Source organism: Gymnoscopelus braueri (assembly GCF_963280865.1).
Source record: "Gymnoscopelus braueri genome assembly, chromosome: 4".
NCBI classification, from domain to species: domain Eukaryota; kingdom Metazoa; phylum Chordata; class Actinopteri; order Myctophiformes; family Myctophidae; genus Gymnoscopelus; species Gymnoscopelus braueri.
In genome coordinates, this window is record NC_137605.1 from 35,636,370 (window position 1) to 35,648,748 (window position 12,379).

The window sequence follows — 12,379 nt, forward strand, 5'->3', positions numbered from 1 at the left end:
CACCGGGACGCTGCGAGGACTGCGCTGTTCTCCACGCTGCACCTCGATAGCCGCTTAGCCAGGGCAGCGCCCTGGCTGCGGGAGGCAGCGACGTCTCGTCCCCGGTCGTCGCGGATCCAGCAACACGGCCCAGGGAACGTGGGTGGTGGGGCCCACCACGTGCGCTCACAGTCCACAATGGGCCCTCCGGCAGTCCCGGCTGCGAGCGGCGTTAGCCCCCGCTCGCAGCACCTCCAGGCTGCTACACAAGCCGTGCTACGCAGCACTGCAGCAGCCGCTAGCACCGTGTCTGGGAGAACCAACCAGGTGCAACTACCTAGCGGCACTTCCTCCCCCTCTTCCCAGCCGTCTACTCCGCTGCCACAGCAAGCGTACCGGGCCAGCGGTGCGTCGCCAGGAGACAGCGAAGGGGCTCCGGCGACGGCGGCATAGGCGAGGGGAGAACGAGGCAGAAGCTCGTGAGTGAGTTAGCCCAGACTAGCTACGTTAGCTGCTTCGCTAGGTTAACGTCGCCTTAGTCAGGCAGTGTTTTGTTGGCTTAACACCCATGCAACAGGTTATTAACAGCGTTGTCCTAGCCTAGCTTGCCTCGCTAGGATAACACCAGCTTGTTAGCCTTCTCACTCTGTGTATCGAGCAAACCTCGGGGGCTTCTGAAGACCTTACTCGATGGACAAGATGGACGGCTCCTCGACTGCCAGAAGGCCATGTTTAATGAAAACGAATGTGTGTTTAAAAGTAAAATTTTTTTTCTGCCAAAGAAATAAATGTGTTACATGTTACAAACGATCTCGTTCTTTCACGTGGCTTGAGTGCAGCGGAGCAGTGGAGTCCCCTACCGCGGGCTTCTCTGCTCCAATGCTCTCTGTATGTAAGCCCATAATGTCTGTGATGCCCGAACTCCGGTATCCCAGACATTGATGGGCTAATATCTGTGCATGTAATGTAAATGTATCAACGTTCTCAATTACATAAGCCCACACTGTCTAGAACACCCGAGTGTTCTAGACATTGTTGGATAACATCTGAAAGAGCAGCGGAGCAATGGAGTCCCCTGCAAGCGGGCTTCTCTGCTCCGATGCTCTCTGTGTATAAGTCCACAATGTCTGTGATGCCCGAACTCCGGTATCCCAGACATTGATGGGATGATATCCGTGCATGTAATGTATCAACGTTCTCAATTACATAAGCCCACACTGCCTAGAACACCCGAGTTCCGATGTTCTAGACATTGTTGGATAACATCATATGAAGGTAATATAAAAACCCACATCACCCCTGTCCGCCAGAGGGCGCAAATGCGCCAGTGGAATGGGGTCACGCCGGTTTTTGCCTTCCGTCCCACAGGAAGTGCTCACGCACCACTGTGAACCGGAAGTACTTCGGTCAGACATGACCCCTTGGCCGTACCGCCTCATGTTTTGCAGGCCACGTTCGCCTTTAACGAGCGACAAAGCATCCCCTACGGGGAGGAAGGTTTTGTCGCCTCACAGCTTCCGTCCCACAGGAAGTGCCCACGCACCACTGTGAACCGGAAGTACTTCGGTCAGACATGACCCCTTGGCCGTACCGCCTCATGATTTGCAGGCCACGTTCGCCTTTAACGAGCGACAAAGCATCCCCTACGGGGAGGAAGGTTTTGTCGCCTCACAGGCTTCCGTCCCACAGGAAGTGCCCACGCTCCACTGTGAACCGGAAGTACTTCGGTCAGACATGACCCCTTGGCCATACCGCCTCACGTTCGCCGCTGGAGGGCGACAAAGCACCTCCTAGAGGTTTGTCGACACTCCGTGCAGGGCCTTTGGGCCCAGACAAGATGGCGGCGGCCAGAGTAAGTTAGGGAGAGAGTAATGACAGTAGCGTCGATCCCATTGTGAGAATGGAAGGCGGAAGTGCTCTGTCTACGTCAATGAGATAGTTCCAATGTTGGAACTATAGCCCATAGAGGCCCGCTTTGCGGCGAGAGCAAAGCGTGACGTTACTCTCTTTTCTACACTCTGGCGACGGCCAAGGTAGGATTACTCATATATATATATAGTTTTCACTGTATATATCTATGGGCTTAATTCTGACGCCGGGGTTTTTTCCCGTGGCCAATCACGTGACTCCTCCGAGTCCTCCGTTGGCCAGGGCTTGCCAGCGCTACTAAACGAGGGCCACACAAGCACCGCCGGCGGCAGTGGCAGCGTCACTGGTCCCCATGGCAACGGTCCCCATGGCAACGCTCCCACTCTCCGAGCGGCCGGTGACGTCATCGTCCAAGCCACTCGCTCGGTGGGTGAAGCAATGGAGGTTTGCAAGCCGAATGCTTAGGTATTGCTCACAATACTAAAAGGGTTTCAGGCTGCATTTCTCCACAAATCCCCCCGTGACAGAAAAAGTATTGTTTTCCCGTGCAAGGGGTCCAGCAGCCAATACTCTGAGGGAGGAAGTTTCCTTCCTCTTGAGCATGGGCGCTATTAAAGAATTACTTCCGATACTTCTGTTTACTATCCCAGTACATCAGCGTTACACTGTGTGTGTACAGGGTTTTTTCAGTACAGCAGTGACACACTGTGGTTGTACTGATCAACTCCCCTGATCCGCAACAACACATTGTGGTTGTACTGGTGTGTTTTCCACGTGCTCTTATGCATATAATCTCCTATGTCGGACACGGTGTTGTTCCTCTCATGCAGAGGATAAGGCAACCATGTCTCTGAGAGAGGGGGTTCACTCTCTCTCCGTAGTGAGTATGTTACGAGGAATTTGTCAAGAAACGCGAGGTTACGTTGTAACCCCGGTTTCCTTAGAATTCAGAGTAACATAGTCAGAGAACTATCTATGAATCGGAACCAACTGGTTTTCTATTCGTAATATTTTCTGGTGGAAAAGAAGGGGGGGGGGGTACGACCCATTCTGAATCTGAAGGGTCTCAATAAATACTTGGGTCAAAGGGCGGACCTCTGTCTCCGCCATTTTGGAGGGACAGATGCCCCCTTTGCCGTACCGCCTCACGGACTACAGGCCTCGTTCGCCACTAACGAGCGACAAAGCACTCCCTAAGGGGAGGACGACTTTGTCGACGCTCCGTCCGGAGCCTTTGGGCTCAGACGAGAGGGCGACGGCCAAGGTAGGCTTACTTCGGACGGCCCCGTTTGTCAGAGTGACAGCGCCGTTGGTTTCCATGGAAACAGACAGGCTGCGCTGGCGGACAAACCGGATGCTGACGTCAGGCAAGGTCCCCGGGACCGGTCACGTGACCCCGCCGGGTCCTAACGGTTAGTACCTCTACTGCCTCGAGCGGTCACCTCGGGGTTAGCACCGCTGGCGGCAGTGGCAGCGTCGCTGGTCCCCATGGCAACGCACACAGGGTTAGCGCTGCTAGCACCAGTAGTAGCGTCTTTGGTCCCCATGGCGACGCACACACAAGAAACCGGTTCCCTTGGAAACGGATCTCAACGTTTCTTGGCTCATGGTGATTTAGCCTTGACTAGCTTGTTAGCTGCTAGGTTTACGTAACCTCCAGTCAGGCTGCTGTTGCTTCATTTGGCGGCTAACTGGCCTCACTAACAACAACACATTGCAGTGTTGTTTTTTGGTGCAGGGTATAGCCAGCCCCGTTAAAGCAACACCACGGTGGCCACCTACCACCGCTACCCTTCCACGGTCTCTAACGGCCCCGCACGTGCGGGTCCGCTGGATCACGTGGCGACATCACCGGTCCAGTTGGAAACGTGTGCGTTGTCCGCACTGGGTGACATCAGAGCCCCTCCTAACTCGCTTGCTGAGGCAGCTTGTTGGAGAGTTTGCAGTCCGGGACTGTTTACTATCCCGGTACTTCAGTGGTACACTGTGTGTGTAGGGGTTTTTCAGTACAGCGGTGACACACTGTGGTTGTACTGGTCAGCTCCCCGGATCAACAACAACACACTGTGGTTGTACTGGTGTGTGACCCTCTCTGCGGACGGTGCGGTAAGGAGGTGGGTGGACCAGCATTGTTTTCAATGCTTATTTCCACGTTCCTTTCTATCCACCACAGTCAGGAGGTGGCGCGGCACACAGATGTGGCCGTTTCCCCACTTGACGTCGCGGGGTTTTTCACCGTCACCGTCCGTCGAGCGTCTTGGTCCGTCTCAGCAGACCACCTTCATAGGGGATCTCGCTGGGCTAGACCAGGCTCACGGCGCGTCTGTCCCGGGCGGGATAGACGGCGTTTCGGCCTAGGGTCTTCTCGCGTGAGGCGACAAGTCACATACAGGCTATGCGTGCAGGCGACGGGTCTCATGACTTCGGCCTTACACCTGTTTCGTTTGGACAAGCCCCACGTGTGACCTTTTTTCCCCGGAGGTGGATGTGGGCTCTTGGAGCCCCGTCCACCTGAGGTTGTCATGTCCTGATCGGAACCGACAACACCACGACCGTGTGCTATGCCAAAAAGCAGGGAGGCCTGGCCTCTCCAGTGTTGGACAGGCTAGCTGGCGATCTGACGCTGTGGTGCGACGCGCGCCTTACGTCAACCAGAGCCTCACAGGTACCGGGCCTCCTGAACAGTGGAGCGACTCTGTTGTCCAGGGGCATGTTTTGGTATGCAGATTGGCCTCTCCTCCGGAGATAACAAGCCAGATCTGGGCCAGGTTGGCCGACTGAACTGCTTTATGCATTCCCGTCACTGGAGTTGGTCCTCTCAACTTGTCAGACTCCACGGACTGTCAGTGCCACTAGTGGCACTGGCGTGGGGCGCATGGAGGTTAGGAATAATCCTCTCCTCTACAACGAGCCCTGGGCCCTCCCCCCGATCAGAGATCTGCTACGGCAGGCAGGGGTCGGAATTTTCCACAAGCAACCTCAGGACCTAGACCGGTGGGCTTGGCCCGTGAGGGGGAGACCTTGACTTCTTATGGCCTGCCCCCTGAGGTGGTAGCTACCATCCAGGGGGCGAGGGCCCTTTCCACGAGGTCTGCGTACGACGACAGGTGGAACCTGTTCGTGTCATGGTGTCTGGGTCAGTCACCGCCGGTTGAGGCCTTCCGGGCCTCGGTACGCAGCATCCTCATGTTCTTGCAGGACAAATTGAACCAAGGTCTGGTTTTCTCGACGGTTAAGGTGTACCAGGCGGCCATTTCCGCTTGTCACGTGGGTTTCGATGACATGACGGTTGGCCGACATCCGCTGGTGCGTAGTTTTATGAACGGTGCCAGGCGGGCCAGGCCGGTCTCTAGGCCTCTGTTCCCGGCCTGGGACCTGGCGGTGGTGCTGGGGGCGCTTTGCCTCCCACCGTTCGAGCCTTTTCACTCTATGGATCTGGAGATCGTTAGTCTCGAAACGGTTCTTGTGGTTGTTTTCACTACAGCTACACGGGTCAGCGACATACATGCGCTCTCAGTAAGTTCGGAGTGCATGAGGTTCTTGGGAGACGACAGCAGGGTTTGGTTAAGCCCAACATGGCGTTTGTTCCCAAGAACGGAATGGTGACCCAGACACCGGTTGAGCTGATAGTTTTTCATCCGCCTCCTTTCGCTTCGGCAGAGGATAGGCGGCTGCACTGTCTCTGCCCAGTGAGGGCGTTGAAGCTCTACTGCCAGAGGACGGCGGTCGGCCGGTCGTCGTCGCAACTTTTTGTCTCCTTCGGCCCAGATGGTCGGAGGAAGGCAGTGACTAAGGCGACGCTTTCTAGATGGAGTGTGGATGCCATTAGGCTGGCCTACGTCAGTAGTGGCGCTCCAGTTCCAGAAGGACTGAAGGCTCACTCTACTAGAGGCGTGGCTACTTCCTGGGCCCTCTCCAGGGAAATGTCGGTCCAGGAGGTGTGCGCGGCCGCAAACTGGTCGTCTCCATCGACTTTTGCGGCTTTCTACAGCCTGGATGTGGCAGCGGCGTCAGTGGCGCACGCTGTACTGGACATAGCGGCTGTCTCTACTTAGGGTAGGGGAGGTTAGGCGGGTCTTTGTGTAACCCGCCTTTTTTCCCTTCTCTACCTTCCTTCTCTTGAGTCCCCTCGGAACCACCGTTGGTAGGTTTCCAGGGGAGGAGGCCCTGTTTCCTTGTTTTCACTTATGGGTCAGACTTGTGTCTGTTCATTAGATGAATAGGCAGACTTGGTCTGTCAGGGTCCTTTTCTTTCAATTATATACCGCACCCCGGCCCGGAGGGCTGGGGCGCCCGTGAGGCCGAAGGTCACGTCCAGGGGGACGGGGCCTTATGGCTAGGGGGCGTGCGGACCTGAGATTCGGTATGGCTATAAGCCCCAGGGGGGTTTATGTATCCCATAGTGAGTATGTTACGGAGAATTGACAAGAAACTCAGGGTTACGGATGTAACCCCGGTTTCTTTAGAATTCGGAGTAACATACTCACCTAACACCCCTGTTTGTGTGCATCTGCATGCAGGAAGCGTGTTAAAGAGGATGAGCCACGTCACGCAAGAGGTTTTATACCTCTTCCGGTCTACCGGACACGTGACATACCCTTCTCAGCCAATGAATGGCCCGGGAGTTTATGGTATGTAGCTCTGCATCAACGCCAGGGGGCGGTGATATCCCATAGTGAGTATGTTACTCCGAATTCTAAAGAAACCGGGGTTACATCCGTAACCCTGAGTTCTGTGCAGGCTTGCCCCCACGACCCAACTCCAGATAAGCGGTTGAAGATGGATGGATGGATAGATGGGTCTACATTGTTCAATTTCTCTGTTTTCTAAACGCTACTGTCCTCCACACAGTGGGGGTGGTTGGGTAGTATTTTCCATTTATCTTTGCTAATAATAGGTCAGATTCATGCGTATTTTCAGTACAAATAAAGATATAAAAATATCTTGTGACTCTGAGGATCCCTATAGGGTCACAGACCCCCTGTTGAATACCCATGTATTGGGGCATCCCTGCTTCATCTCTGTCAGCTAAAGGGTCCTTGGCCTGAACATTTTTAAAGACCCCTGCTCTTTACCAATGATAACTATAGAGCTAAAGGGCATGACCTATTACAAAAAGGCGAATAACTTCCAAACAAATTACGCAACACCAAATATAAAATGAAAAAACTTTGTCATGCATGAAATAACCGATCACTTATTATTACTTAACTCCACGTAACCCCACACAACTTTTACACAAGGTTTGTCAAGGGATAACAGACACATTTTCCACCTAAATTAAACAAAATCGGGTGTGGCCTATCCTACAATATGTTAAAATGGCCTATGGGTCAACATTGGACGGTGGGTCGACGTCACAAACGTAATATCTAGACTGGCAAGGTTCACCATTGCAGCCCCCCCTTTCCTTCAGAGGATCCAACAGGTGACCCCATCAACACATTATGATAGGGCCATCTGTGATGCTGAAGGAACGTAAGGCTGAGGGAACATACTGTAGGCCCTACAGTATGTTAGGGTCTAATTTGGGATTGGGGAAACTAGGGCTGAGTGGACATAGGGCTGCGGGAACAACATAGGACCTAATTTGGATGGGAAACACATTGTTAGGTATTCAGGGAACATAGGGCTGAGGGAACATAGGCATGACCCCTAAAAGGGAGACTGATAAATGGGTACTTTCTCCAGATTAGCTGAAATTGGAAAGCCACCTGAAAATGAATTTTCTTTTTATTAAAGAGCAGGAGAGACAATTCTCAATAAGGTATCCACAAGTTTCCTAAGGCATCACTTCCTGTCGATTTGATGCCTGATACCTGATCAAATCGACAGGAAGTGATGCCCACCATGCCGTAGAAAACTCCCAGTCCATACTCCATATATGGCCATATTTGGCATTTGTGCTGTCATGACGTTATGGCATTTCTAGTCCATATATGGGCATATCATATGCTGATTTGCAGTGACATCTGGGATGTCCAGTCCATATATGGCCACAGTTGCGCGCCAATGACAAACAGACACCGTCACAACTTGAACTTTAAGGAGAGTTTATTTTAATCATCATTAGACTGTGTTTAGATTTGTAGGTGTGTTTTAGAGGTTCTGAGGAACAAACAATACTCAGACATTTTGTCTGTAGCCTCATCATGGAGTTAAACTGCAGTGCTACAGAAGCACCTGGATACGTGCACACGCGTGTTTCCAAGCAACCTGGAAGTAATACTTTGGATCTCAGTTGTGATTTGGCCAGCGGAGTGACGAAAAGAATAGATCTGCCCCCCGTGGGCCCTACAGACCTGCCTCTCTCACTGCTGGAGATGGGTTGTTCTGGGAGGCTGGAGCTGATCACCCATCCTCTGCCACATGGTCATCCCTTACCCCCACAGAGCACGCTTCCTCATGGGCTGCCTCCTACCAACGTGAACCTGGAGACCGAAATAGAGAGGAAGTTTCTACATGACCCTGCCTGGCTTCCAATACATGACACCGATGCTGCCTTCCAGAGGTTTCTGAATGTAAGTCAGAGGGACGTTCACATGGAGTCTCTGCTCCACTGCGCCCCGGCTCCACTGCACTCTGGCTTATCAGTGGTCAGAGATCCAACAACAGGAATGCTACTTGATTTCGCAGAGGTGTTGCTGGAAGACACAGGGCTATCAGCCAAGAATTCGTTGTCTTTACAACGTCAACCTGGTCTTCCATCAGAGAGCCTGAGAGGAAGCAACACTAACTACCCCTTCCTGCCTGGAGGTATGGAGGAACTTACTCTGGAACAGATCAAGAAGAAATCTGAGCTGGAGGAGGACATAGATTTTGAGAATGGTTTGCTTACAGTTCCTCCAGGATTTAAAGCTGGAATGGACTTCAGTGATAAAGATGCCAAAACAGCAAAGGAAGAAATAAACCTCCTATCTCTTCTTTCCACCTTTGATGACATGTTCGACCTGCACCTTGAGGAGCAGGAGAAAGGTCGAGAAAACTGTGAAACGCAGACACTAGAAAGAACTAACAGCTTGGAAGACTTGGGTATCAAGGATGCTGTGTCGCCCCCCTCTACATCAGAGAAGAAAAGAGGAATGTCCGAGCCTACAGAGGTCCTGGAGGAAAAGAAGAAATGGGCCATACCTGTAGATATCACCTCACCCTGCCATGACTTCCATAAACGCATCCCCAACCCAGCATTCAAGTGGCCATTTGAATTGGACTTGTTCCAGAAGCAGGCAGTGTTAAGACTGGAGGCTCATGACTCCGTGTTTGTGGCAGCGCACACTTCAGCTGGAAAAACTGTAGTGGCAGAGTATGCCGTCGCCCTCTCCCAGAAACACATGACCAGGACCATCTACACCTCCCCCATCAAGGCTCTGTCCAACCAGAAGTTCAGGGACTTCAAGAACACGTTTGGAGATGTGGGGCTGCTGACGGGTGATGTCCAGCTAAGTCCAGAGGCCTCTTGTCTCATCATGACCACTGAGATTCTCAGGTCCATGCTTTACAACGGCTCAGAGGTAATCAGAGACTTGGAGTGGGTAATCTTTGATGAGGTTCACTATATCAATGATGCAGAGAGAGGGGTGGTCTGGGAGGAAGTTTTGATCATGCTTCCTGAACACGTTGGCATCATTCTCCTCAGTGCCACTGTGCCCAATGCCCTTGAGTTCAGCGAGTGGATTGGGCGTATTAAGAAGAGACACATTTATGTGATCAGCACAGTAAAGAGACCCGTTCCTCTGGAGCACTTCCTGTACACAGGAAACAGCAACAAGACACAGAAAGAGCTCTTCCCATTGGTAGACGCCATGGGACGCTTCCTCACTAAAGGGTACTATGCAGCAGTGGAGGCCAAGAAGGAACGTACCAGTAAACACGCCCAGTCATTTGGAACAAAGAACACATCTCACTACACAACACCCAGCCAGGACCGAGCGGTGTGGCTGTCTCTACTTCACTCGCTGTCTCAGAGAAAGCAGACTCCCGTAGTAGCGTTCACCTTCTCACGGAGGCTCTGTGATGACAATGCATGCTCGCTGTCCTCCATGGACCTGACCTCGTCCTTTGAGAAGGTGGAGATCCACTCCTTCCTCCAGAAGAGTCTGAGTCGACTCAGAGGTGACGACAGACAGCTTCCCCAGATCTTGTTGATGAAAGACTTGCTGAAAAGAGGAATAGCTGTCCATCACAGTGGGATCCTTCCCATTCTAAAGGAGGTCGTTGAGATGTTGTTCTCCAGAGGACTGGTCAAAGTCTTGTTTGCAACAGAGACATTTGCTATGGGAGTGAACATGCCTGCCAGAACAGTGGTGTTTGATAGCATCCGGAAACATGATGGTGCAGGATACAGAAACCTGCTACCTGGTGAGTATATCCAGATGGCAGGTAGAGCTGGTAGGAGAGGTTTGGATGCAACAGGAACAGTGATCATCCTGTGTAAGGCGGGTGTCCACGATATGGGAGAACTCCAGGTGATGATGTTGGGTAAGCCTACAGTCCTCCATTCTCAGTTCAGACTGACATACTGCATGATTCTGAACCTGCTGCGTGTGGAAGCACTCCACGTCACAGACATGATGAAACGCAGTTTCTCAGAGAGTCACAGAGACACACAAGCCCAGGAGAAGCAGATCGGGCAGTTGAAGGAGACTCTGGTATCTCTTCCTCCTCTAGAAACAGAGGGACAGCTCTCTGACCTGCTGCCCTACTACAGAACTGTCACTGAGCTACGCATCACCGCCGAGGCCCTTCAGCAAGCGTCTGTAGAGTCGGTGAACGGTCTGAAAGTTATGTCTATGGGACGAGTCGTTGTCATCAAAAACACACAGCACTTCAACGCTCTGGGAGTCATCCTACAGGTGTCGAGTGACTCTGTGAATCGTACGTTCACCAGTCTGATCATGTGTGAGAAGGGGGTTGAGCACATGGGAGACAACAGTCTGAATGCTGGAGGTTTACCTCAAGTGTACAACACAACTCTTTTCATACCTGAAGGTCCGTGCAGTCACACCATACAGAAGTTAAAGCTGCAGGACATCTCTGCCATCACAGTGAAAACTCTGAAGGTGAATCCTGAAAGAATCATCGATGACTACAACAAGAGACAACAGCTGCGCTTCAGGCAGGACCCTCCTGGCCAAGCCAGCTCCACAGCAACACAAGAACTCCTGCGATTGGCAGAGGCCAACCCGGGTGGGGTCGCGACACTTGACCCAGTGAATGACCTTCAGTTGAAGAGCGTGGATGCGGTAGAGGCGTCCTTGAGGCTGCGTGTGCTTCAGAACAGCCTAAAAGACTTCAACTGCATCCACTCCCCCACCTTCTCAGAACAGTTTGTGCGTGTTCAGGAGAGGATGAGGGTAAAGGAGGAGCTGGAAAAGCTGGAGTACCAGGTGTCTGATAAATCTCTGGCCCTGCTCCCTGAATACCATCAGAGAATCGAAGTCCTCAAGGCCCTGAAATACATTGACAGCAGTGGGGTGGTGCAACTGAAGGGACGGGTGGCCTGTCAGATCAGCAGCCACGAGCTGCTGCTCACAGAGCTGCTGTTTGAGAATGCCCTGGGCCCTCTGGCCCCCGAGGAGAGTGCCGCCCTGCTGGCCTGTCTGGTGTTTACACAAAACACACAGGTGGAGCCACACATCACCAACACGCTGCAGGAGGGTATTGATCGTGTACTGACGGTCGCCCAGCGTATCGGCGAGCTTCAGAGGGATTATGGGATTGGACAGACAGTGGAAGACTTTGTAGGCCAGTTAAAATTTGGTCTGACAGAGGTGGTGTACTGCTGGGCCAGAGGCATGCCATTTGCAGAGATCGCCCAGCTGACAGACGTGCAGGAGGGCACAGTGGTGCGTTGCATCCAGCGCCTGGACGAGGTGCTGAAGGAGGTGAGGCAGGCAGCACGCATCGTGGGAGACTCTGTCCTGGGCAGCAAGATGGAGAAAGCGTCCATGGCCATTCGCAGGGACATCGTCTTCACCGCCTCCCTGTACACAAACTGACGAAGGACTAACGACAGGAATGTGAGATATTCACATCGTTACCACGGAAACATCCAAATGAGAGGCAAAAATAGAATGACAATAAAAAGTACACAATATCAACGTCATCATTATCACCCCCCCATCGTCCATGCCAGTGGCTGCGCTTCATCTGTCATACCTGAGGACAATGAATAACTCCAGCTTCTGCAGCTCAAGAACACTCGCTGATGTTGGATGCTAGCTGAGATGGGTGGAGGTTTCAGAAACCTCAATAGGCTGTCCGAACTTTTTTCTCTAAATTTGCGCAACACTGTTAATAAAAACATAGCCAAGATTGTGTGTATCTGTGTAATATGAAACAACTGGTAATTCAGTGGAAAGGAACACACAACAGTGAAAAACAGGAGAGACAAGAAGAGACGGAACAGTGGCAGGTGGTGGAATTTCCATCTTAAATCTCCAAAGAGCACCAATGAGGATGAGACAGAAGGTACTGGAGATCATTTTTGTCAGAGAGAACATGCTTGGAATCATGGCTGACATTGTGATTT

The 12,379-nt window shown here is 52.2% G+C and overlaps 1 protein-coding gene across 1 annotated transcript; it reads left to right on the plus strand.

Annotated features, from left to right (window-relative positions):
• Window positions 1–8,000: 8,000 nt before the first annotated feature.
• LOC308083589 (superkiller complex protein 2-like) lies at window positions 8,001–11,846 on the plus strand (the record flags this gene model as incomplete). The annotated part of the gene is made up of 1 exon (XM_080425905.1): window positions 8,001–11,846. One exon carries the CDS (start codon window positions 8,001–8,003, stop codon window positions 11,844–11,846), a length of 3,846 nt encoding a protein of 1,281 aa, XP_080282031.1.
• Window positions 11,847–12,379: the final 533 nt, after the last annotated feature.